This window comes from Channa argus, chromosome 4 (assembly GCF_033026475.1).
Source record: "Channa argus isolate prfri chromosome 4, Channa argus male v1.0, whole genome shotgun sequence".
NCBI lineage: Eukaryota > Metazoa > Chordata > Actinopteri > Anabantiformes > Channidae > Channa > Channa argus.
In genome coordinates, this window is record NC_090200.1 from 18,677,501 (window position 1) to 18,704,969 (window position 27,469).

At 38.9% G+C, this 27,469-nt stretch overlaps 1 protein-coding gene across 4 annotated transcripts in view; it reads right to left on the reverse strand.

The window, feature by feature from the left end:
* The window catches only part of furinb (furin (paired basic amino acid cleaving enzyme) b), a 79,429-nt gene that overhangs the window by 1,014 nt on the left and 50,946 nt on the right, over window positions 1–27,469 (reverse strand). For all 4 annotated transcript variants that reach the window (XM_067500361.1, XM_067500362.1, XM_067500365.1 and 1 more), the window contains 12 exons: window positions 26,485–26,613; window positions 26,269–26,345; window positions 14,975–15,063; window positions 12,362–12,534; window positions 8,622–8,834; window positions 6,540–6,640; window positions 4,954–5,057; window positions 3,167–3,284; window positions 2,746–2,925; window positions 2,402–2,529; window positions 1,638–1,766; window positions 1–674 (listed from right to left, as the gene is read on the reverse strand). The exon at window positions 1–674 is cut by the window's left edge and continues 1,014 nt beyond it. In XM_067500361.1, coding sequence (XP_067356462.1) covers window positions 1–674; window positions 1,638–1,766; window positions 2,402–2,529; window positions 2,746–2,925; window positions 3,167–3,284; window positions 4,954–5,057; window positions 6,540–6,640; window positions 8,622–8,834; window positions 12,362–12,534; window positions 14,975–15,063; window positions 26,269–26,345; window positions 26,485–26,613 — 2,115 coding nt within the window. The remainder of the gene's footprint in view (window positions 675–1,637; window positions 1,767–2,401; window positions 2,530–2,745; window positions 2,926–3,166; window positions 3,285–4,953; window positions 5,058–6,539; window positions 6,641–8,621; window positions 8,835–12,361; window positions 12,535–14,974; window positions 15,064–26,268; window positions 26,346–26,484; window positions 26,614–27,469) is intronic.

A 27,469-nucleotide genomic window follows, 5' to 3' on the forward strand; every position in this document is an offset into this window, starting at 1 on the left:
AGTCCTCTCGCTGTGACCATTCACTTCCTCGCTGTCTGATTCAGACTCGTAGGCGATCATGTCCTCATCCCCCCACACAGTGGGGATCCCCTTGTAACATATCCGTGCCTTCCTCTCCCGTCCTTGGCTGAAGCCAAATCCAAATCCCACCCGCACTCCCCTTGTCTCTGAATACACAGAGGGCAGTTTGGTCCTCCAGCCTGATAAAGAACCTCCTGAGCGCATCTGCAACAGGAGAAAGACCCCAACAAAAGAGGCCAGAATAAAGGCACAGCTGAGCACGGCCACGATGGCAGGCAGCTGACTGGACGGAGCTATAGTGAACCCTGGAGGTTCATTGCCACTGTTGTCATTTGCTGCTGCTGGAATGTCCCCCGGTGGCTGGGCTCTGTCATCCTGGGGGCCACCAGGCAGAGGGGATTTTCGCTGGACCTGGTTCTGGTGCAGACAGGAGGTAAGGACTAGGTGGCTGTGAGGTGGACAGGACAGGCAGTCTGTAGGCCCGCTGCCAAAGCAGGTGAGGCAGGTGGGATTGCAAGGCAGGCAGGCTTGGACGGAGGACAAGTCCACCCAGTTCTCCAGGGAGAGGTTGAGGAGCTGCGGCCCCGAGGTGAAGCCTGGTGGACACAACTTCACACAACCCTGGAGGAAGAGGGAGAAGCCAGGGCTGCACTCTGGAGGGAAAGTGGGATATGAATGTTTGAGGGAGGTCAGCTATCATGCAATCCAATAAACACAATGAAAACTCCATTAACAAATAGGAAAGGCTGTTACAAGTCCCAGTTTTTCTACCATAGTGTAAATAGTTTAAGACGGCAACAAATAACAATTTGCATTATTGACAAATCTGATAATGAAGGAATCTTCTGATGAACAATTTTCTTTTGAGTTCTGGTGTAATTAGGTAATAAATACAGAGAAATAAGTGTTCATGAAGAAAATGGAAAATTATACAATAGCTGATGGTCAGTAGCAGCTCACCACAGTTCAAAAGCAGGTGTGGATTGAAAAAAATTTATGCCCACAAATTAATAATCCCACAGAAACCCTGAAGTACGAGGATCAGAATTAAACACTGATTTAGTTTGATGTAATTATCAGCTAATATCCAACTCCTTTCCAGGAACTCTCTATTGCATTGCATTAACAAGACACTATTAGAACACTGGGGATAAATAAAAGCATCAACCGTACCTATCGAAATGTAGATTACAACTAAATAATTGAGGAACATGGGATCATTTAGAAGAAAGCGTTTGAATGCGAGGAAATAGAAAGAAGCTTCTGACCTCGTCTTTCGATGAGCGAGTCATTCTCTTCAGCAGTTGCTGACAACATAGCACCTCTTGCACTGACGCAGGTTATTTCTCCCCTGCTGCTTCTCCATACGTCCCACACTCTCATTTAAACTAATATGACATATGGCAATGTGCATATTTCTAGTGTGTGCGTAAACAGATGCATGAGAGGCTTGTGAATGGCCAATCTGTATTCACTACATTTGTTTTTCACAGGTTGAGATACCCAACGCAGTCTAATCTACAGTCTGTTTTGTATCGCTGACTACCAGGGCCAAAACAAATTCAAATGATGTGGTTTCGGCTCCTGTGTGTCAGTGGATGCCTGAATGACCTCACCGATGCAGATCTGCTGGGCGTCAAAGGTCTTGCAGCTGTTGTTTGAAGGCCTAGGGAAATCAGATGACGAGGGGTTGATAAAGTTGGGTCCAGTCCCCCACAAGATAAGGGTGAACTGACTCAACACACCTGGAAAAAAAGGACAGAAGAAGAGGGAGTAGGGAGGTGGGGAGCATTAGTATGTAGAAGAGAATATCAAATTAGAACTGTGTGAAGGAACAGTGTGAACTGGCTTATAAAAGAATATGCAGGCGGGAGGAAAGGAAACCAATGATTTGAGTGAATCAAACATCAGTGGAGGAGGATCGACAGAGGAAGAGTTTTGTTCCTCTTATTACCCCTGCTGGTCTGAGTAAACAAAGCCACAGAATTGCTTCATGACCAAACAAGTTGTTGCCAATATTCTGCCATTTGCTGCCGGGTACAAAATGTAGCCGGCTGGTAAAAAAAAAAAAAAAAAAACCATATAAAGACCAATGCTCTAATAATCAAAGGGTTTCCAACTACTTTCTTACAGAGGAATCCTTCTCTGCTCAGCAGCTGTTAATCCGGATGTGTTTCTGAGAGTCGCTCCCCTGATACCAAAACTGGTACAAACTGTGTCATTAGCAAAAGAAAGGCACAGAAAAAAAAGAGGAGAGGCTATTTAAAGAAGCATGAAAATATGCAAGACGACTTGAGTTGATGAGGGAACAGCAAATGCTGCCATGAATGTAGGTCTGATGTGACCAGACTGAACAATTATTGATGATGAGCAGCGTTACCATAGTCACGCCTATTAGCTGCTACATTTTCTATTTCCAGGGTCCATTCGCCTTGAGGATCCTCGTCCCATGAGTGCGTGGTCATAAAGGCCCAGTCGTTAAATCCTTCTGAGGAAAGGTCATTGGGCCTGGAAAGAAAAAACAAAACAAAACAAAGAGAAATTATATTTTAGTCTGTGGTAGGAAGCAGAAAGTGTTTTTCCCTCAGAGTTTAGTTGTGGGAGTATTTGGGCACGTGTGAAATTGAGGCAAGCACACACGTCCATTATGTTCAGCTGTGCGCGCGTGTGAACACAAAGAGAGCTAGTTGAGTGCATACAGTAGCTTTGTCTTTTACTGTGTACCTGGGGAAAAGCAGGGTGGAGCGTGTGCCCAGTGGGCTGATGAGATGAATGGCCAATTTTCCTCTCTGGTTGTGGGAGAGCGTGAGGCGAGCCTGAACATGTTCCAGGGAGCTGACATACTCCGGTCGTCCCCAGCAGGCATCTACGCTCTTGCTGAACACCAGCTTGTTCCCAATGTCTCTGCAGGTTTGACAAGTGGAGGGGAGAGTGGTTAATGTTGTGTGGCTATAGAAACGGACATAGACAAGGGTGCTGCGCTACAGATTTAAGCAACCAACCTGGCTCCAAGGAGAATGTGGTGACATTTATCAGGCTGAGCGACGTGATAGAACAGCAAGTGCTTATAATAAGACTAAAATTCACTGCAGTTTACACACCAATACATACACACAGTCACACAGCTCCATGTCACACTTCTAACCGTGGTTCTGTGAGCATGGTGTGAACACACTCGTGCTGTGGCCCCACTGTGGTCCAGTTTTGTGCCAAAGCCACCATAGCACCGGCATCCAGGAGCCCGTAACCATACGAATGACTCACTGTGAAGAAAATAGATGAAGAGAATGACAGGTTGGTGGGTGGTGGTGAAGAGATAACATCAACCACCCACCCACCATAACATCACAGAAATAGAAACAAAAATCAATCAACAATCCACTCTTAACAGTGATATTATGGTATTATTTATGCAACATTTCTGGCAATTATAGCGGGACTCTACAGAAATACTGTCACATTTCTTCTGGGTGTCAAAATAATATAAACATGCCTTTAAACATTTAGTGTCTTTCTATAATCAAAAAAGAATAATCTTAGGAGAAAAATCACAAATGCTGCTTGTTGTCTCAGCTGGTTGGAGGGAACAAGGGTTTCTGCGTTTGATCGACAGCAGCTGCCAGGCTGAGCCAAAATGGGAGAACGACTGTGTTCACATATACTTAAGTAACTGGGGTATTCTGAGAGATCAGCTTTCTCCGGTAATCAGGGAACGGCGTTTACATGCACACTTAAGAAAACACTTAAGAAACCTGGTTGCTGGAAATCAGAGGAGTAACCTGATTTCTCCTCCATGTCAGACTTAAGTTAGAAGCCTGGAACATAGATTTTAATTGTATAGTGACATAAAACTCTGCTTTCTAACTTTTCTTGTGTGTGTGTGTTCGGATCGCTGCAGAGGGACAGTGCAGAAGAAGAGGAAAGGAAAAAGGGGAGAGACACACAGTTCATCAACAACACAAACTGTCTGAATTTAAAATATTCCTTTTTAATTTTACAAGTGACTTATTTAGACTTTTACGAGGCACTTTGTGAAATTTTCTGTCAGACTTGAGACAGACGGACAAGATGTCTTCAAAATAAGGGGGCATTAGCTGGACAGCAAGTGTGGGTTTCTGTTTAGAGTCTCATGTAGCAGATTGCTGTCTGGCTCAGTTTCGCCATCTACCATCCACTCATATTACAGATTTGTTCATGTACGTTTTAAAAAGAAGCAGTTTGATTGGTCTTAGAGATAAGTGTTGTCCATCTACATATACAGACAAATAATACTGACAAATTAATGGAAAGCTTAAGGGTACACATAATTTACCAAGTCCATGTGTATGCTGTTGCAGAGGAACATCATTTAATTTCAGCTGGACTTTAATGTATATAAGATTCAAGATTCAAACAACTTTATTGATCCCGTAGGGAAATTGTGTCATGCCTTGTCTATGTATCTCTTGCGACTGTTCCATCAGCCAAGTTTGTTAGATCCTGGTTATCTGGCTTATCTAAAGTGAGCAAGGTACTTACTATGATAGCCAAGCAGAGATGCAGCATTTCATAAAGATCCATCAAAGCCGGTTCACAACCATAGCTGACAATCCTTCTATTGATTAGACCGGATACGAAACAGGCAATCACAAATGACCATTTTTAGCCCAATGTTTTTATTGGCTGAAATTGTTGCATACTGCACAAACTCAAAAAGTTTGGGAACAGCGAGTTTGAAACTGAGTGGGAGAAGTTATTACAGTATGCCTATGTGTATTCAACCAAAGAGGAAAATACATTATTGGGCACAGAGTAGATTTTTGTTTAATTTTTTTAAAATATAATTAATACACTTACAAATATTTTTTTTTGCTCTATTAAGGGCTCTGGATTGAGGCACATTTATAAAATCATAATACCGCCAGTGTTTGATTTGTATCAGTAAGCCTTTACCTCTGCGTCCCACTCCATTGGTCTTCCAGTCTCCAGCGCTGAGGTGTCTGGGTTGGGATGTCCTCACCACCAGGTGCTGCATGTCTCTCCAAGTCAGGTTCATACTGAACAGATACAGGAAGGAACACAAGAGTAACCGGATTGACTTTCTGTCATGTAAAAGCTAAAGTCATTACTTTCTACATTATGCACATTATGAGAAAAGTCAGGTTTTGCTGACCTCCTCAGTACAACAATACAATAGAGAAAACATAAGGAGCTGTGGGATATGGAAAAGGTCAGGAGTCTGCAGACACATCTGAAATGTGATCCAGCTAAGCTTAAATGCTGAAGACAGACATGTGTTGCTGAAAAATTACAGGGCTGTAGAGGAAGCTGTGAGGCATTTTGTAAGTCAGTCCACCGTAACAAAGGTATGGGCTCACATTATAATTTTAACACTTGTTTAACATGCCAGTAATAAAGGAACATCATAACCTATTTTGTTCAAAGGTCAGAGAAACGAATGGATAAAATAAGATGGAGGAATGTGTCTCTGTAATGAGGACTGGCATTAGGGGGATGGGGTCACCCTCTGCCTTCCAACAAATGTTTTAAAACATAGATTTATCAATAGGCACAACAGAGAAGTGACTAATAATGACAAAACAGCGTTGAGGGTTATAATCACACTGTAATTCCCACTGCTCAATGCAACTCCACAGATGACAGAAACAAAAACATAGAATTACTGTTGCAGATCACCTCTGCCACTCTCCACATCAGCATTCACATCTCACATTCTCTCATGTGTTATTAATGGACAAGAGTCAATGTCACCTCGGCCAAGAGCGAGATTCAAATAATAAGACACCATAAAGCCAAAACACACACCGACTTAATTGAGTCTATCTCTGAGAATTTCTGGATGATCCAAATCATAAACTAGCTGCCCTGTTCTTAGTGCTACCTGGCAGGAAGGGTGTGAATGAGGGAGAGCTGTTTATTTAGGTACTGACTCTAGTTTGGTGTTGAAAGTGAGGCATAGCCTACACGGTGCAAATGTCAGCTCTGTCAGCTAGTCCCCTTCTCTTATGATACCAGGAGTGACTGTGCTGAGATAAACCTGAGGATGAACACCTGAACCGAAAGTATCGGATTTGATTTGACACCTGTCAGCTAATCTCTTATGTAAAAATGAAAATGAAGAGAATTATGCAGAGCAGAGGACTGCTGACTGATAAGAAGAATTAACACACACAGATATGAGTAAAGATACAACAATAATAGAGAACACATTAGAGCTGCTGACAGAAACTTGGAGTCAGGTATTTTCTGATATATGTGTGGGCTGCAGCTGCTGATTTGTCTCACTAATTAACTGATTATTAAAAGCTTAATTTGCTAAGGAAAGAATTTCTGCCCTGGAATGTAGGCTAAAAGCAACTTCCAGACATGCATATACACCTCCCACGAGTGCAGTGGATTGTGCTCAATCAAGCTTACAAGAAAGTTAAAAACATGCTTTATAATGTTCTACTGTAAAAGCATATTGGCTACAAAAACAGCTATTGTGTTTAGAGGAAGATGCTGCTGCTGTTACTCACTTGGCCTCGAGAGCCAATGCAATGATCCCAGCAGCTAGTGGAGCTGAAGCAGATGTCCCTGTGTGAGAGTCTGTACATTTTTGCCTCAGGTCAGTGGTCACCTTGGAAACAGGAAGAGAGAAATACAGAAGGAGAGACAATTAATGACACATTAAGTTTCCCAGTTCAGTGTGAGTGAAGTTCAGAGTGAGAGCTGTTGAGTGTTAAGACAAGGGAGGGAAAAGGGTGATGGGAGGAGGAAGAGGAGGAGAATCAACACACAGGTTCAATCCCAGGTCTGCCAAAGGGTCACAGCTAGGACAGTGAATGTCAGCCAAATCAGCCCAGCAAGTTCAGGCGGTGGTGAGAGGAAATATGTTAGTACTCCTGGTACGTCTCTGCTGTCCATCTCTGCCAGAGCCAGAAAGTTAATGAGGCCTGTCTGGGTCACGATGGGGACACGTCAGAAATTACAAAGAAGGCAGAGGGCAAGGCAGAGTGTGAAGGTTAGGGACAGATTCTTGGTTTGCAAATTCCATCCTGACAGATTGTGGCACTAATGATCATTATCTGCAGAAAAATGTCTACGCGCCAGAGGAGTAAACAAAGAGGCCAGGAGCCTGCACTGGCCTCAAAGTCAGAATTAGACAAAACCACACATCATATTTAATTCATTTTCTTTGTATTTAGTAATTCAGTACTGAAATAACAAATATATAAGTCAACCAACACAAATTTGTTACGTTTGATATTATATATTAAGAAAAACCTCCACAGCTGATTTAATTTAGTCCAAATCTTTGCTGGATTCGGCTTCTCCACTGTGAGCTTTCTGCTTTTCCCAGCCTTTCCCATTTGTAACTGAGGAGTAAACTCTATGATAGTTTTACAGTAATTATTCTACATATTTATCATATTAAACCCGACTGGCTGGACCAAACAAGCGATCAGATGACATTACCTAGGACTATTTTAGGAGTAAATTATAAAGTGATTAGGTAAAAACAAAATACACAAATTAATCACTGATGAAACCAATTGAGGGGGACAGCTCTACAATGATCTGTTTTTACTTTGCAGACATATTTGCTATAGCAATTACTTGTACAATTACAACATCATAAAAATAAAGAGTAACACATTAACAATCAGACCTGCACAAATAAAAAACACAAATTCGAAGAAGAGCGTGTTTCATACGTCTGAGTGCTGCGATGAAAAAAAAACAGTATCAAGCACAATGCCTTTAGAGGTAATTAGTGAACTTTAATTTTTGCAACACCATAATAATGTGTTTATTTTTGCAAACAGCTACATTTTGTTTTCTCTTTGTGTTAACACCAGAGACATTTAATTACAAAAGAGTGCAGCAAGGGCCAAATTAGAGGTACTGGAGTCCACGTTTGTTTTTCTCTGGCTCTTGTTGGCAAAATGTGAAATCTTGAGACACGGCGACCAAATATATCCACAAAATGAGCCAATTCTAAGTCCACAATGGATTTGTTTAAAATTATGACATGCTTGTAATTTAACATTCTAAGCACAAATGTACTGCACACAAAAATCAAAAAACATTGAAGATAAATACTTGTTTCAGACAAAGCTTCTGACGGCTTAAGCAACAATATAAAGCCACTGCAGCTGTATATTTTAAAATTATTTCAATTTCACCCACCTGATGAGTTGTGTTTGCTTGCCTGAAGCATGCCTCAGGTGTATTTTGCTAGGAATGGCAGATTTATAGTTGTTTTATGCCATTCTATGTACCTGAGGCAAGTCTTTTTCTCAGTAGCTTGAAGAAATCACGTGAAATTTCTCAATGTTTGTCAGTTTTGCTCACACTAGTCACTCTGACTTTGACAGTTTGATGCAGATTTTTGATTTAAGAGGGACAACATAAATGCGTATGAACACTGTAAAAGGGTTCATTTTGGATGTACCAGCATCAGTGTCTGGCTGAGTGATGAAGCCAAATAAAAAGTAGGAGATGTATGGTTATTTTTGCAGGGCTGGCATTTAACAGCGTGCTAAAGATTTTGAAGTATAAAAAACTATCCTACACAACATCTGAGCAGTTCAAAGTGAGTGTGAGTGTACACCTACTATCTGTTTCTCCCCCGGGTTTCCAGAGCTGAAGGTGGTAGCGAGGGTGGAAGAGCAGGGCTCGCTGTACCACGGCACGTTGCCGGACTGCGTGGTGCTGCTGATGGACAGGGTGTAAATGCTGTTGGTGTAGCCATCACAGTTACAACTATCCTGCTCCCTGCCACCATTACCCGAGGCCCATACAAAGATAGAGCCCAGTCCAATGCGTCCCTGTAGTAATGCATAGTGTTGTGTCAGTATTCAGATCTCTTCACACTTATTATATTATATTATACTTACATTTTTACTATACAACACAATATGTTTATGAAAATATTTGGACTAAAAATCAAAAGCTTATATAGTATATATATAGTAAATATCTAATTTACTAAAGTTTTCATACCTTTAATTCACTACTTTTGCTACAATTACAACTTTGAATCATCTTTAGTAAGTGTCTACAAGTTTTGCACACTTGGGCAGTTTATTACATTTTATCCTGGCAGCATCTGCTAAGTATCTGTAAAGCGTCTGTGAGCGGTCATCTTCAAGTCTACTGTTGTTGTGTAGGTTTTGGCTGACCCACTCAAGTGCAATCAGAGACTTGTCGCACAGCCACCCAAGGACAGTCTTGGCTGGAAGCTTTATTGTCATACTAAAAAGATGAACTAGACACAGTTAGTGTGCACTCTAGGAAAAGTTTTCTTCAAGGGCCTCACTGTGTTGGCTGCATTCATCCTACACTCTAACTGTACTCCTACAGTCACTAGAATACTTTTTAATGAAGCATTTCAGTTTTGACAATTCCACACGCACGCACGTGCGCACACAAACACACACACGTCCGCACATACACACACACACACACACACACACACACAAAACTGTACAAAACAAAGTGACTGCATATATGTTCAAATACGCAGCTGGAATCCACACTGGTTAAGGGAGAAACACTAACAAGAAATGGCTAAAGAGCTTTGCCAAAGATGTTTGACCCATTGCAAAAATGCCCTGTCACTTATTTGCCTTTTTCCAGAAACACTGAACTGCTGTAGGCACAGCTCTTACTAATACATCATAATGTCAGGCGACTTATGTGGCAAGGCATCAGATAACAACCAGAAGAAATGTATTTACGAAATCTACACAAGCTGAATATAATTTGGAGGCCTGATAGATGACAATGTGATGTCTGGCAGAGAGACCGTATGCTACTCAAATATACATGCTACATTAGATGTACATTCCCCCTTCCTATTTGGATCAGGACTGCCATCAGTAGGAAATAAATCTTGGAGTGGTTTATGACTCAGACTCAAATTACACTAAATGTTTGTAGTAAAAAAAAAAAAGATAAGATTGCTCATTACATTACATGACACACAGTAATTTATTTTGTCTCTAGGTGATTAGTTCACTTGTATCTCTTTTATTTGCTGGCATGCCCCAGAAATTGATGTACTGCCTTAAGCTTGTACAAAACCCAGCTGCCATCACACAGATTTTCTGAAATTTTGGCCTGGTTACCTATGGCCTTTACAAACGATCTTAAAGTTTTAATGCTTATATTTAAGGCACGGGATGGTCTGATCTCTTCCTACGCTGCTGACCTATTTTTCTTTCAATATGCTGCAGATTGTTGCCTGGAGTCTGTTGACCAGTTGTGACTGACTGCCCCTAGGACCAGACTGCAGACAGAGAAAGTGGACAGCAGGGCATCTACTGTCAAACCTCCACAGCTCTACAATAGCTTCTGTGTAGAGAGTAATCTTAGTGTCCTTTTGTTGAAGTCTTATCTATTTATTTAATTGGGCATAATTAATTTTACATTTTCTGACATGTTTTATTATGCAATCCTCTGGTAAACTGTGTGTTTTTTCTTTTTGTCTGCCTTCATTATCTTTTAGACTTTGATTTGTTCTTCAGTGAAGCACTTTCTAAGTCTTTTATGAAAAATGCCCCATAAATCAAGTAATTACTATTATAATTTACTCACAAAACAAACTCCTACTAAGCATTCACCACAGCATGTCCCTGAAAAGTTAATGAAATGAATAAAGTTAAATAATTTATCAAAGTGTGAAAGCAGCAACACAGATGTGACATTCAAAATAAAACTGAAAGATTAAAACTTTTCTTCTTCTAACTACACTTTGAAAAGTGGGTGGATAACTAATTCATATTGGAGAACAAAACAACAAACCAGGATCTATACTGTACATGCTGGAGGAAAAGAAACAAAAGAAAGGGTTATATCCCACATACAGAGAGCCAGAATAAAGACATGGTTGATGGCAAGAAAAAAATTTACAAGGTGAAAGAATTTTGCCCATAGATAAAAACAACAACAACAAAAAAGGACAAAAAGGAACATGAAAAACTTGCTGTTTTCAGTCAGAGTGTTTGGTGGGGAAAAAAAAGCTGCAGGAATGTTTTGTTATTGCTTCTGATAAAGATTGTGATCGGCTGTTCTGCTCTCTATCTGCTTGAATTTGTCCTGGCTGTTTGAAAGCAAAAGTATTGTCACATTTTCAGTTTCAGTATTTTGGTGTCAAAGCAATGTCATAGATATTCTGAAAAATTCTAAGCCCCTAATTGTACACAATTTGACTAATGCAGACTTTAAATTACCTTGTTCAAGGTTTTTCAAAATGATTATATATTTACTTTTCTTAATCAATTCTAGCCTCTCCGTCTCACAAATGACCTCAGTTTAGAGATTGGGATAAATGTGCTGCTGTTGTATGAATGTTGCTGTCTAGCACTAGAGTCTTAAAACTGTATTTATGACCTGGCACTGCCTTTGCTGCTGGTTACAGAGGCCAGATCATAACAATTGAATGCCAAGGGCTTACTGCCAGGAGAACACACAGTGAACCAGTAAAGTCCTGTTGTGCTGCTGTCAGGCAGTTTTTTTCCTCAGTAGGGGAGAATGTGGGGAGAATTTCCCATTTTCAGATTTGATACATGAATCATTCCTTTCCACAGAAAATCTGCAGTTTCACTCATTTACACACCAATTAATGCAGCCTTTGAATCAAACTACTCTTCTGCATCAGTGACTGCTGCTCCGTTACTATTTTCCCCCATCACACATTTATCATTTAGATGTTCTGCTTACTTCCTTTGATGTGGCATGCTGACACATGAGAAATTATGACATTACCCTTAGATAATACACCGTGCTCTTTAATGTTTTATTCAATCCAAATATAAAGGACTAATCAGCAGACAATAAACAATCTTATTGTTGAGTTTGTCCTTTTCTACGGTCACTTATTTTAGCGACATGTTTCATTAAATAATAATACCCTTTAACTGTACCCATAATTGGAAAAACATTCAACCTTGTTCCACCTGCCCTAATCTGACTGCAACATTATCTCTAATGCCAACCAGAGGTTTTGGATCCTTGACATCAACCAAACCTATATTTGCAATGCAACAATAAGTAAACTACAGTTTGGCTTATGTACATACTAAACAGACACAGTGTTGCATAATAACTATTAAGCATCGGAGGTTCTGGTAAACAGAATTATCTACCTTTAGATAGAGCCATTGCTCATACTTAGCAAGATAACAACATTAATCAATTTTACCATATAACTTGCAGGAGGCAAACAAATCGCTTAACGTTGAAGTGTTTCTTTAAGGTGCAAAAGTGAGTTTGATAGAGATACTGAAAATAAAAAACAGATATTATAAACAACATATTGGATGATTGAAAGTCAAAACCTGTTTTGACTGACCTTGGTGATTCCCTGGAGAAAAGCCTCCTTGGCCAGTTTGGCAGGGCCATCCAGTGATTTGCCATCATCTTCTGGACCCCAGCTGGCACTGTATATGTGGATGTGCTGAGGGTTGAGGCTAAGTGAGTGGGCCTCCACAACATCTGTCACCTCCCCATCCAACATACGAACTCCTGTAAACCAAAAACAGAAGGTTATCCAAGCTGGACATGTGAAAATGGTAGTGAAAGAGTGACAGGATGACCGAGGGTAAAGTCATGGTGAGCATTATGAATATTATAATTTAGATGGGTAAAAAAACCTATCAAAAAATAAATAAAAGAAACAAACCTGCACACTTACATTTTCTTCAACAGCCACCACAACAAAAAGAAAACAAAAAATCAAAGACTTTACAAGAATAACCAGAGATTTCAGAGAATTCTAGTTGTAATGAGTATTATCTTTCAGAGGCTGCTCTGACAGATACCTATACACTATTTACCATCACGTAAATAAAAATCAGGCTGGTTGTTTATCCAGGAATGGGCATTTTTTGAACACACAGAAACACTGCAGAAGAGAAAATGGCACATATAGCAGATACTCACACTGAGATATAAATGAGCTGAAAGTTTACAGAGCATACTGTGGACTAGTGGGTCCACAGGGTAGCACCAAATGTCACCTTTCATCACACCTGTACATAACTCTGAGCTTTTGAAGTGAGCGGTCTCAGATCACTTCTCGGAACATTAATGGTTGTAGAGAGGCGTGAAATGAACTACCCCCAAATACGGTCCATCACTGGAGGAGGACCCCAGGACCTTAGAGGCAATACTACAACTCACAACATCCACATTAAGACTTAAATAATCTATTCTAGACAGCCTACCTGGCCCTGCAGGCACAAACCCGTGCCAGTGGGGATGAAGCCAAAGTGGTAATTACTCTATTAGTATGGGGGCTTTGCCCTAACACAAGTTTGAATACTGACCAGCCTGAAAAAATAAATAAATAAATAAATAAAAACATGTAACGGAGGTAAACATGCGACGTGAAGCACAACGTGTGCTCAGTGATCATTAAGCGTGGGCTATTGCAGCAGTAATGATAATCACTGTTGTAACAAATCTCATCAACTTCCCGTTGCTTGCTGGTTCCTTATTAAGAAACTGCTCTGTGAGTTTTCTGGAGCTCCAACCTGTTAGAGATGGCAGATGGGAATGCATGTATGAGTGTGTTGGTATGTGCGGTAGGAGGGCAAACAGCTACGGTAGGATGATGGAATCATAGAGTAAGCCAAGTACAGTCAATTAAAGGTTTAAACACTAAACACTTATCATTGTTCACTAAGGATACAGACATTTAGGCACCTCAACAGAAATTGTGGTCACATGTGTACGCACACACAGACACACATAATATTGGGGAGCACAGCTGTTTATAAACAACCCACTGACCTCATGAAGTGAACAGATTCACAGAGGAGTAATTTATGAGAACAGGGCCAATGCGCAGTTCCATTGAGGGATGAGTGGTAATGAAGACAAAGAAGGAGAGTTATGAGTAACATCTGTGAATGGGACTGCTCAGGGCTCCACTGAGTCTTGTTGGCCACCATCATATCATTGACAGATTGTTTGGTGACAAAAGTTACTAAAAGCCTCCTTGGAATACTTTATCCAGTGCAAAAAATTTCCGTAGGATAGAAAATCCTTTCAGGTATAATTTGTTGTCCCAGGTTTAATTTCAATAAACCTCTCTACATAGGTTTTTTTTTATTGCCTATCTGCACATGCTGACAGCTTTACTACTGTTTAAACAAGAGCCTGCACTAACAGTCTTATTGTGACCAGCTTTTTAAGCACACGATTTACACAGGGGCATGAACAGATGTCCACTGGGTTGTGAAGTCCGCTTTCTTGGCAGCAACACAATACTACATTTAGGTTCTTTGCTCATCACAAAGGAGTCAACAAAACACTTAAAAAATTGAACTTGCTTTTAATCCAATTGGCAGATGAAAATTTGAAGCTTCAGGCAAAGTGCCAATAAAAGTGGGATGAGTTATACTATGTCCTGTTGAGAACTAGGAAAATGAGATTCACCCTGTTACAAGCTTAGATATTAAATTTGCATGTTTCTATGACATATAACTTCAATGATTTCTTAAAAATTAGACATTATAACTTTGATTTATTTCATACCTTTATGTCAGCTACACAAAGAACAGGTGAAACAAAGTAATGTTCTACTCAACCCCAAAGGAAAACTGCAGAAAATGATCAAAAGCTATTCTTCTTAGTGGTAACAAAGCTGCCCACTCTTGCACATTTCTGCAGCACATTTACTTGTGCTTCATAACAACAGTAAAGTCCAGAGTGACAGTCAGTGTTCCAGACAACAAAAAAATAAAAACACTGAAACTAGATCACTTTTAAAATCTACTATTGGGTCTATTCAGGTCCCAGACTAAAGGAATCATAGCTGAAATAAATTCACTTCTAAGTTAATTATTTTGTCAGGACAAATGTGCATAATATTTCTAGTTAAAAGTATATTAAGCTCATGACTATTAATATGACTTAAAATTAAACACTTTTCCCAGGTAAAATTCATAATGGCACTCACCCCCAATTTTAGCATTATAGGCCACACCTACACCACACACACCATTGTTAGCGGCTGCTGCGACCTCCCCTGCACATCGAGTTCCATGTCTGTAAGGAGAGAAGAGTAAAAGACAAAGTCTATGGAAGGAAAGTAAAGGGGAAAATAAGAATATATAGAAGACACAATTTATACAGTAAGCAGAAATTACATAGTTACTGCTTGTACAGTAGCTTCTTGAACTGTGCTTGGCTTTTGAACAGTACTGTGGGTCAAATGTTAAAAAAGCTTTTTTTCACTCTTTTGTTTGAAATGTGACAGTAAGTGCTGAGGTTCACATTAAAAATTCAAGAGGAACTTATAACAACAAGAGAGAAACAGCCTTAATGTCTTAATTGCTTGGTACTTGTAGTCCCACAATCATATATTAAAAGCAAAATAGATAGATGAGAAGACCTCGAAAACATATTTTAATTAGTTACTTTCTGTGAGCAAACTTATAAGCAAGGTTAATATGAAGTTTGAAGAGTTTTAATTGAGTATTTCTGTATACGTGTTTTTGTTTTATTTAAAGAAGAACAGCTATGGTTTTACAGTTAGGAAAAAAAAGATGATTTTTATCTTCTTCTTTGCATCAATCAGTTAAGCAACATTTGTATAAAAATCTGATGACAGTTGTGGGGTGGTCTGCTTCAGTTGCCAACAATGTCAATCAAATATGATCAAAACACACCCACGCACGAAGACCTGTTGTAGCAGAACTGCTGAGATCTAGATTGTTAGGCAGTACTTTTCAGACCAAGTTTCACTATGCGTCAAAAAACGCAGTATTTCTTATTTTTTCCAATGGGGGACTGCATGCTGGGACCAGCACCACAGGGACTCTTGGAAAATGATGCACTGTTGTGTGGAGAGAAGATTGGATCTGGTTCAACTTCTGCAATTCAGAAACACAATATGCCATCATTCAGCACTGTGTTGCATTGAACAATCAGGTCAAGTTTCAGGATCTTCATACTTTTGAGAAACTACACTATGACAAACTGCAGTGAATATACAGTACTTCTAAAATCATTTTCTGCCAAACACAGCGCCTCTTTTCACTTCAACTACACTTCAGAGAAAAAAATAATCGAAATGTTTTCCCCTACTGAACAGGCTTCAGGGTTGCAGGATACATGCTCCTTCATCAAAAAGGACTCAAGTAAAACCTGAAGACAAACAGAAAGACTTGTCTAAACTAGTATTTCTACCTACCACATGCCATCCAAATGAGCTATGAGATGTTATCAACAGACATGAATTATTCAGAGTCCTTTAAATCCTGAGCATCAGAAAACAGAATGGTTCCCAGTAGTGCATTGTCAAGGTGTCAAATACACCAACACTTCACAAAGGAAATCACTACAACTAAAGAAAAACCCAGTAAGGATCTATGTCAACAAAGACGGGGGGCTGTAGCTCAGTTGGTAAAGGCAGTTTTCCACGGGCCAAAGATCCCCGGCTATATGTCGAAGTGTCTCTGGGCAAGACACTGAACACCTAACACCAACAACCCCATTCCCATCCCCAGCTGTGCAGTGACGGTCTAAGCCCAGTAGATATTGGGAAAGGTTGCGTCAGGAAGGGCATCCTTCCAAATCAACATGCGGAGAAATGATCCGCTGTGGCGACCCTGAACTCACGGGATAAGCCGGAAGGACAAAAAAAAAAAAAAAAAAATCAACAAAGTGTCTAAAGGACACATTTGCAGTTTTGCAACATTCCAGGCTAAAAGTAATCATTATTGGAATGAATTTGATTTGTTTCATAGGCTTCTGCAGTTGAGGCAGTGTGATTAGACTGTGAATGGATGGAGCAGAATGAGTATATGCCATTTACCACAGGTCATTAAGATTGTCTCCTGATTAGAGTGCAGATATCTGATTAGGAGATGAACAGTTTCACACCCGTCTCTGGGATGTGCTGTGTGAATGTTATTGGAACAAAGCTAATTACATCCACAGTATTGTTTTGAAAGAGCCAAAAATTACTTCCTTTTTGATCTCCCAACCTCCTCATGATGAGGCAGAGGACAAAGTCATTTTACAGGGTCAGAGCACAGCTACGCCTCCAGCTGGGATCCTGATTAGACTCTGTGTAGCTCTGTGATATATTACACACCTGCTATTTCTCAGTTTTATTCATTCTAAAACATTTAGGAGAGGATATCCACTATCTTTCTCTTTCTTTTACACACTCAAGATTTACAAAACAAATGACAAAACAAAGAGCAAGAAACAAATCGTGTGGGAAAAATGAATATCTTTTGTATTCTAACAAATAATTTACTACATGACCCGGGCTGTCAACAACAACAAGCATTAAAGTGATTTTTAAACAAGCAATCAATTGGGCTGACGGGACTTATTTTTCACTGACAGATATGCCCTTACACAAGGACCCTGGCACATATGGCAGGGTGTAATACATCACAAATGCAATTAAAATGCTATCATTAATATCAAGAGGTTAAACCACATTGTTTTACTGCTAACTAGCTCATTTCATATTGTATTAATGGCAGTAGTTGATGGTGACTTGATGGCTCCCCCATGAACAATATATGTGCTCAGGGGTTGAATTGGTTATTTCTAAGCAGCCATTAAAAGGGTGAGTTATTTAACTGTAGCTGTTTCAGTGTAAATGCGAATAAAATAATGCAAGGACCTTGCAGCATTATCACAATTCACACACATGTCAAGTTAATTTCTCACATTGTTAAAGAAATATCGAGCATATAAAAAGCTAGAGGTGGAGTCTATCGTCTAAGTAAGATTCCTGATATGGTGATTTCTGCAGATCAGCATATCTCCGTTTGCATCTAAAGTGGCGAGAAATACTTTTGCTGAGCATCTATTGCATAATCAGAGCACTAAACAGAAATGAACGTGCCAACTCATTATGTTTGAGTTCGCAACTGTGTGACAAATGTCTGACTGAGTGGCTCTACAAACTCGTCCACACAAATCAGTTACGGTATTGTGTGCTGAAACATTGCAAAGTGAGTGCTGAATGCTGACTGTCAGTCATTACAAGTGAAGACGAAAATATAGCTACAAGACCACTAGCCATCAGGCAAGTGACTAGACGTTTTTTGTCACACTACAAAATATGAAGATTTATATTGATGGTATGCTGCTACAAAAGGCTTGTAGATACTGTGTGTAGATAGAAACTTTATTTATCCAGGTAAAAGACTTATTGAGATTTCAAATATAATTTTCAAGAGAGACCTGGCCAAGACAGCGGAATCTAAAACATAGCCACATTCATAGATAAAACAATTGTATTTCAATGCATTAAAAGACATCAATGTACTATTAAAAACAATAACACTCCCTAATAGATTTTAAGTTCTTTAGTATCCAAATAGTTAATTTATTCTTTAATTTAGATTTGAATGACAATGGGAAGCATCTCAGAAGCATCAGTGCTACTCAAGACAGACCCATCTCAATTTAAACTAATGTATTCCTATATGTAATTTAGCAGATAACATAACCATAAAAAGTACATTAAATGTATATTTGAAAACATAAAAGATGCCGAGTGCTTCACTTGTTATTTAATGTTGCAATGGCTCTGGTGCACTCTAGTCATGGTTTTGATACAAAAGGATCCAGGGAAATGTATTAATTAAATTATTAAAGTTATATTTTTTTTTCTCACAAATGATGCCTCAGTTAAAATGATGTTTTAAGTTAAGTTACATATTAAAGAAATGTAATTTTCTTCCGAGAGTTGTTAATGTTGTCTTAGTGGAACACTACTCAGCCAACAAGCACTGGTTTCAAACAGGATCACATTCTTTTGCAATTGTTTAATACTTAGGTCAGAGAGCCTGAAACCATCTCCTAGGCCAAAAACAGACACACTATAGTCAGCACCTTTGATAGCCAGATGGCTTGGCCTAAAACTCAACATGCTTGCACTGTGCAGACATTTGCAGAATTGCTCAAGATGAATGAGTGTTCTTTAAGACCAAGAATGCCTTACAGATTTCCTTATAATAAACAAAAACAAAACACAATCATGGTAAAGCCTCACAAAAAAAAAACTGTATTCTTAAAAATGTGAATACAAGTAAATGCCAATAAATACTTTCTTTTGGTCTTGAATACAAATACCAGCACACATTGTTACACATTGTTTCATCCACAGCATCATCCTCAAAAGACCAAACAGCACTTATCTTCAGACCAAGGAGGTGTGGCTGCAGATATGATGCCAAAAAGATGATTCAGGCAGGACAGGCAGAGTGAACACAGAGGCAGAAGCCTGGACATTTTGGAGAGTCCATACACAGCAATATGCGGCGGTTTTAAATATGCACATGCATGCGGATGACTGATTGCTCTGGGTTGAATTCAGCTAAATTCGCCGACAGTTTAATATAAACGGGAAGGTTCAGACATGCCAGAGTAGACAAAAGGGTTTTTGATGAAGCCACAATTTTACCTGTCAAATGTCCATGAAATTAAATGGTTTCCGAGATACTGTACAGGATGCCTCCAATATTTCCATTTAATATAGCTTTTGAGAGATGTCAGAAACACAACAACAAGCGAGGTCAGGCATTAAGTGTAGTAAGAAAAGAATAAGCAACTCAAAGGTTTGGACAAGAAATGTGGGAAACAATGAAAGGCTTTAAAAATAGTGTAGCCTCATCTCAGAGACAGACAACAGTAAATAAATCATCTGTATTTGCAAAAGCTACATTTTGTTTAAAAGAAACACAATGCTGTGGAAAATTGCCTGACAAAGCTTAAACAAAGCTTAGATTGGCTTCTGAACTAGACATGCTCTTTTCACACAGCCAATGTGACCTGTTATCTTATCAGGAACAAAGGAACAAAGAAGGGACTGCGTGAGGTAATGCTTTTATCTCTCCTCCCCAAGACAAGGCACAATATTTGGTCAAGTCATTGCACTGCCATTTACTGGGAAACAAGTCACACAATACAATCTCTCTGGACATAATGCAATGTAACCCCAAACAACACAAAATCAATCTAACGCCCAATACAGTCTATTCCATGTGGTAAAAAAAATAATTGTTTTGAACATCTTGGGGTGGAAGAGTGAACAATTGGAAGAAGTAAAATTAGGCTTTATTCTTAAATACGGCTGCATTAGATTTAAAGTCGGATATACTATCTATCACAAGCTTTATTGTAGACATTCAAGGCTCATTGTAGGGTATGGCTCTAGGTCAGTGTCAGTTTTTCCACCATAGCATGATCAGTCTGTATTATGCTTTAGACACAGTAACTCTCCAAAATCTCTTATTTTCTTGGCTATATTAATATTGGTGAGAAATTCACCTTGTCTCATTATTGAATATAACACTACTTTTAAGCAGTATTTGTGTTATTTCAATCACTGTGACTCAGGTAGAGGTGGGGTAAGCCCAAGACTTGCAGTAGAAATGGCTGGGCTAGATAAATGTTTGTGAAAAATAGCATTTTGTCTTTAATGTCAAGAATCTTATTAGTATATCAGAAGCTTGGGAGAAGAAACAAACAAACCATGCTGTCAAGTCACGGTTTTCTCCATAGCTGCAATAGCCAAGATTTTCACTTACATTTTTTAAGAGCACTATTTCATCTATTGCAAAGCCCTTGGTAGAACTATAGTCATAATCCTATAACCCATATGTTAAAATCTAATTATTATTACTTACTGTAAAGTTAGGAAAAGCACAACTCATTTAAAACTGATTTACAACAATACAAAGCCAAAATCAAAAAGGTGTATCTTGGTAAGTATCTTGACTGTCACTAGTATAGGTATTTAAAATAAATAAATAAATATCACTGTGTCATCAAATTAATACCATTTCCCTCAATGTAACTTCACAGCACCTTCATTAGATCCTCTGTGCCCCCTAAATGCCTACTTCTTTCAAACGCTACACATGCAATTTAATAAAAAAGGCCCTCTGTTAAGATAAGAGAAACCTTTATTTGTCCCACAGTGGGGACATTTCCACTTAGGTTGTTGTTTGTTAGGTTTTATTTTAATTGAAAATGAGTTAATTTTAAATTTCAACCCCAAACTGATACAACCTTGGCGCCTGCATCAGTGTATTTATTGAAACTTCAGAAAATGTCCCTCGAGCCACACAGACCATTATGAAACAGTTCTAAGTGGTGATAAGTGGTATTCTTCATGATAAGCAAATAGAACTTCATGTGTAAAATTGGTGGAATGCCCCTTTAATCTAAATGAGTGCCTCCAAGTGATTTAACAAAAGTCTTAAAGTATGCATCTTAAGATATGCGTCGTCAAGCTTGACTGATGTCTAACCCATGCCTGGTTAAATTGTAGGATATGTACTTTGGCATTGCACTATTGGTTTATATCTGTTTTTAGGAGGACTGAATAAGGTCCATTCACTAGAGCTGCCAAAGGATTAGACTATGTTTTGCTCTGCTCAGCTCAGCTGTGGCCTCAGGCAGGTCTGTTCAAATGGTTACACTGGAGTGTAAAGTGGAAATCTCTTCATTGTGTGGCTGAACACAAAGCCACTGTATCTAGGCTTGAAAAGAAGATAATCAATGCAATTCAGTCCACATTTTGATGTCTTAACAAAATCATATACATTATATTACCTATATGCCAACCTATAGAATTTCTTTTTAATACCACAAGTGGAAACTGATTGTTCTAGTACAGTGTGCAATGGGCAGAAGGCAAAAAGACAATCTGGTAAAGCTGTCAGCCCATTATCAGCCAAATAGACACATGAAGTGTCATGAACAGTGATAAGATATCTCTGGGCCATTTTAAAGTCTCCAGTCCTCCTGATGCACATGTCTTTATGTGGGAGGATACTCACAGAGGAAAAAATCTAACTCTACAAAAAAGGGGACCAGAAATCAATATCTTTTTTTACTGCAAGGCAGCACAGTACCAGCTGTGCTACACTGACACGAAAATGTTCTATGACTCTGCTGTAAGGAGCACTATGGTAGAAAACCCTTTTAATGGTACTATTGTGGTTAAAGTGACCACTGCTCCATGATAAGTCTAAGTTGGACAATGACACTTGTTGGACAATACTGAATGACTCCAGGTGATCAGTAATGTCTGAATGACTTAGGACTGCTGCTTTCAATTACCATTATTGTATTATTGGAACTTGCTGAAATATTTTAGAAAAAAGGCAGCATTTAATCACTATGCCTCTTTCTTTGGCTTAAAATAATAGTGAAAAAGCTGACAGAAAGAATCAGGCTTAATAGTAAAGCTCCTGCCAACATTACCTCCAAAAAGTGCCTGGCTGCCTGGAAAATAAACAAGCTGTCCCCAGTAGAATACACAAGAGAGGGAGGCAGAATTACATTATTCAGGCTTGACATAGGATGGCAGCTTTGTAAACAATAATTGATAATCTCAGTGTAAACAATAGAGGGCATTTATCTGCAGTATCTGATGGCCAGAGTAAAGAGAGATGGCATTGTGTGTAGGTTCCTATTTCTTGTTATTGTTTTCTCCATTCACACCACTAACAGTTCACATAACAGTCTGAGAAGACTTTTGTCAAACTGTCAAAAAACTTGGGCTTGACATGACAAAGTCTCATAATAAGGATTACAAAGGTTTTTATTTGACTAAAGTGCATTCACTCTTTTTTCACTGAAAGCTGAGTTTACTCGTTTTTCCGCTAGGCAGAGCACATCTTCTACATGTGCTGTAAGACTGAGAAATACTTTCCACTATATAGACAACAGTATGCACTAAAAAGGTTCTCAATTTAAAAATTTCGTCTTCTTTTTAAACCACTGAGGAAAATCTATTTCTCTTATGTTGAAAAGCACACTTGACATAACAGCATGAATGCTGGTGCTTGAGGAATGCCAATTCCACACAATGCTGTCTTCTAAAATGTGTCAGCAGCAAATTCAATAGGAGCAACCTTCTGTGTGAAACACAGACAGGGCAGGAGGAAGTTGTCATCTTTGATTTGTCCTCACCTTCAGTCTGGGTCGTCCTGTAACAACCTTTTAATGGTAATTTCCTATATACAGACATAGATATGCATGCAGCATATGTACTGGAGGGCAGTGATGTGCAGAAGACGGACAAAGTTTTAATTTAAATTCACACTCCATTGCATTAAATAAAAGCTACTTGACTTGTAGCACTTGGTCAAAGACAAAGTGTGTAAAGATAATATTTGAACCCATTGCCATTTTCTTTTTATGGAATAGGAACCTGAATTCGAATTTTAGTTGTTTTTTTTTTTGTGCGTATACAAAAATACTCCCCGGTGACAATTTTTTTGTGTTGACAATGAAAAAACAAAACAAAAACAACAACAACAACAAAAAAACACAACTACAGTCAGTAACTGACTCAGACTTTAGTGATAAGATTGGATTATTTAAAATTCAAAATGCAAGGATTAAAATCTTTTACATAGAACTAAAACAATAATTAAGTGCTTTATCTATAAAACCTTTCAGTGTTCTATTAACAACACTGTCAGGCAAAAAAAAGGTTTCTAAATTTAACGGATAGCCTTCAGTCTTCATTAAAGGTACACATTAATGTATTATTTTTTATAACAAGATCTTGTATTGATGATGAACATCCCAAAGATTCATAGGGTTAAGGTTTGGATTCTGTGTTGCCCCATCCAGTTGGAAAAATTATCTCTTAAGCTCCTGGAACCACTGACAATTTGAGCCTGATGAATCCTGGCATTGTCATCTTGAAATATGTCCATGCCATCAGGGAAGAAAAAAAATGCATTGATGGAAACCAGTGATTATCATTCAGCATATTCCGGTAGTGAGCTATCTTACTCAACTACTGCAGCAGTAACGCTTGGATAACTTGTTGGTAGCTGAGACATATTAATCCTTGCAGTAATTATACAAGGCCTTGCCTATCTGCTTTGTTAAATCCAGGTAGTGACTTTTTTGGCCAGGCAGTTCATAACCCTAATTGTTTTTTGGGTTTTTCATTTCTTTAACTCTCCTAATTGCAGGTCTTTCTGTTCATCTACTGTAATGCAGGTGATGCCTATGTGACCTTGACTAATATAAAAAATTATGAAAATAAAAAAACTTTAATTGGTTAAGATGCAATTTAACTTAAGACGCATGTTTTTTGCATTGACTGATACTTGTGCCAGTCACTGGCATTTTCCTTTCTAGTGTCTTTCTGCTGAAGAAGCACTTTCATGGTCAGACAAACAATCAGCCAAGGACAAAGCACTTTTATGGGGAGAGAGAAGTGAGCAAACCCTTTTCGTGGTCTTTCTCAATGCCATCATCGAGATTAGCTACCATACTTCCCTTCATCCTTCGAGCCTTGATTTTAATTTACTTTAGTATTCAGGTGCTGATAGATTGTTTTTTACTGAGGGACACACAGGGCTATGTAGAATGCCAATCATTATCTCATAAAGACTGTCACTACACAATCTTCCATACAGGCATGTAGCTCTCAATTAATAAACCCTATGAAAAGTTCCCACAGGACCTAAGGACTTTACAAAGGCAAGTTAAAAGGGCTTACATTCAGCTCACCTAGCATATCTCTTTAAATTGTAGGTCTAATACAACACCATCTTAACTATGTCCTCAATCATAAACAAAGTATTAAATCCATACATTTCCAACAAACTAAAGACTGATGTATTGGAACTTATTCAACTAGACTAGTCTAAATAATGTTTACAGTTTTTGTTTTAAACACTTAAAATCTTAGGGCCTGTCTGTTGTGTGTCGTCAGTACAAATAAACTGGCTTTGGAAATGCCTGCTTTCAACACTCCTTTGCTTTTTGCTGTCCTATGAATATATTCATACAATCTCACAGTGAGGGGGTTGAGAGCATTATACAGTGTCAGCCTGTGTTACTCCATGGTGATTTACATAACTTATTGGATATAATTTGTCCACAGGTCATTACAAACACAGTAGCTTGATGCTGTAGACACAGAGACACACTCTTGCTCTTTATTCCATGCCCATAAATTGATCCAGGCCAAGATAATTGCTTTGGCAATTCCAGTGACATAGGTAGAAGAGTATGTGTGAGTGCAAATTTGTGCACCTTTGTGTTGTTGTTATTTGTATGTGTCTTTTGGAAGTAATAGAATGGTGCGGTTTGGGAGCTGAAGTGAACAAGAGGCAGGGAGTAATCCCCTTCAGTAGTGCTTTGTTCCATCAGCAGGACAGAGTGGGATCTACTTTACACTGACAGAAAGGGCTGGGGTCGCTCTGCATGGCTGCTCAAGCTGTCGGCAAGGACAAGAAACAAGGCCTCTGCGCAAAGAATATCTGATGCTAACCTCTTCCAAGATAAACAAATACTGTAGATGAATTGATTGCATTTCAGATGAGGACAAAAACACTGCCACGCATACAACAGAAGTGGCTTAGTGAGATAAACACTGAATATTCAAATAATAACTGCACAGAAACAATTCTATTTTCATACAATAGTTTGTACAATCTCATGAAATCTTGTAAAGCTTATTTAGCTTCTCTCTCTGACCAACTGCAACTGGCTGCTGTGCAAGGAAACTAAAATAAAGAAGAAAAGCATATTAACAACTACGATAAAGACTCAGTGGCAGTTGTTCAAGGAAAAAGAGATTTGACACAAATCTTTGCTGAGGAGGGGGATTGAACTAAGGCTGAGGACCATAGCATCTGAAGAAAGTAGAGTAAAGGGGAAGAAAGTTTAAGAATCACCCTTGCTGGCACTTTAGAGTTCCATCCTTAAAGACCGGCAAATATGTTTTTATGCCACCACCAAAGACTGACAGGGAAAAGGCTGAATCACTTAGGACAAGTAAACAAGTATTGTATCAACAACAAATAAGTGGCAAAGTGGCTGTGAAGCTACGTAGGGTGGATCTAGAACTACAACAGCTTGGCTTGTGTACGAAAGCAAGAAAGAAGGGAGAATAATTTAAGTGGTAGAATACTTATACCAGTGCTGTCAAAACACATATAATTGGTTTGTAAAAGCAAATGCTTCTGCGAAAAACACTGGAGCTGTATAGACTTGGTGCTTGCACCTGAGTGCCATTCACTGTCAACTAACATTTATACTGTAGGAGGCAGCAAGAGTTGGGTTAAAAACAACAATGGTTGGTTAAATAGTTGGTTTAACAGTTTTTAAATGGACTTTGCTGTATTATCAGTAAACTGAGTCATGTCTGTGCCTGGTCACAACATTTTTGATTAAGTCTAAAAGCCCACTTTGATGCAATTAAGATCAGTCTCCCAAGTATGGTGCCAAAATTACCTGTTCTCATTTCGCTGTGTGTATCTTGGCTGGGGGTCAGCGTCTCCATCATTAACGTCATAGCTGGCCTCAGGATCCTAAGAATAACATGAAAAAGGTTAGGACACCAATCATGTCATGTCACCTTTTTATTGGTTGCCCCCAATTAATTGTATTTTTTCTCTGAAGATTTTCTGAAAATGTAAAGTCCATGTTCTTGTACTATTTTTGACTTACATAATTACTGATGAGGTCAGGGTGGTCTTTCTCAATGCCATCATCCAGAATAGTCACTACAACACCTTTTCCTGTATAGCCTTGAGCCCAGGCTATTTTAGCATTCAAGTCTTGATGTGTTGGGGTGGACTGGAAGAGACACAAGCCTTGTTCAGATGTCAATCTATTTTGACTGACACCTCACCAACGGATCAATAGAAAAAATCTATGTAATCTAATGTGAGAACAGCTTAAATCCTCTGCAAAGACCTATTACTCATAACAAAATATCATGTTAGAAAACAGAAATCCTTTGAGACAAAAATAAAACCCAAGATACAGTGCTGTGTGAAAAATATTCAAGCCCAATTGATTTCATGTCTTTTGTGTGTGTTATACTAAACTGTTGCTTAGTATAACAGACAAAAGAAAAAAAAAACTGTATTTATAGAATGATAAAGTTTTTAGAGTACCTAAATCACAGAATGATGACCCAACATTCTCGTTTAGTATTCTTTGGCATAGAGCAATTTATGTTTTTGTTCAGTTATGGCAAGTTTCCCTGGCCCTGAAGCAGCATCCCTACATCAGCCCATAGAATTTTCTTTCAAAAGATCCAACAGTCATGTGTGTTGTGGCAGAATTCAGGCAGCAATTTTGGAAGGTCACCCACTTCTGGGAAGGTTCACTATGGTTTCAAGTCTTCTCTATTTGTGGAAAGTGCCTCTTAGTACGGATATGTGGAGCCACAGAACCTTAGAAATAGCATTGAAACTCTTACCAGAATGATATATTTCTGTTTGGTAGTTTTTTGGATGTGGTAAGTAAGGAAGTAAATACTTTTTTCCATCCCTTATCTGTAATCGCTTATGTAACAGCTGTCATAGGCAGACAGGTGGTGTACATCCTGGTTAGGTCTGCAGTCTATCTTAGGGCCAACACAGAGAGACAGACACAGACTGACAACCATTCACCATGCATTCACAACTATTGGCTATTTAGAGTC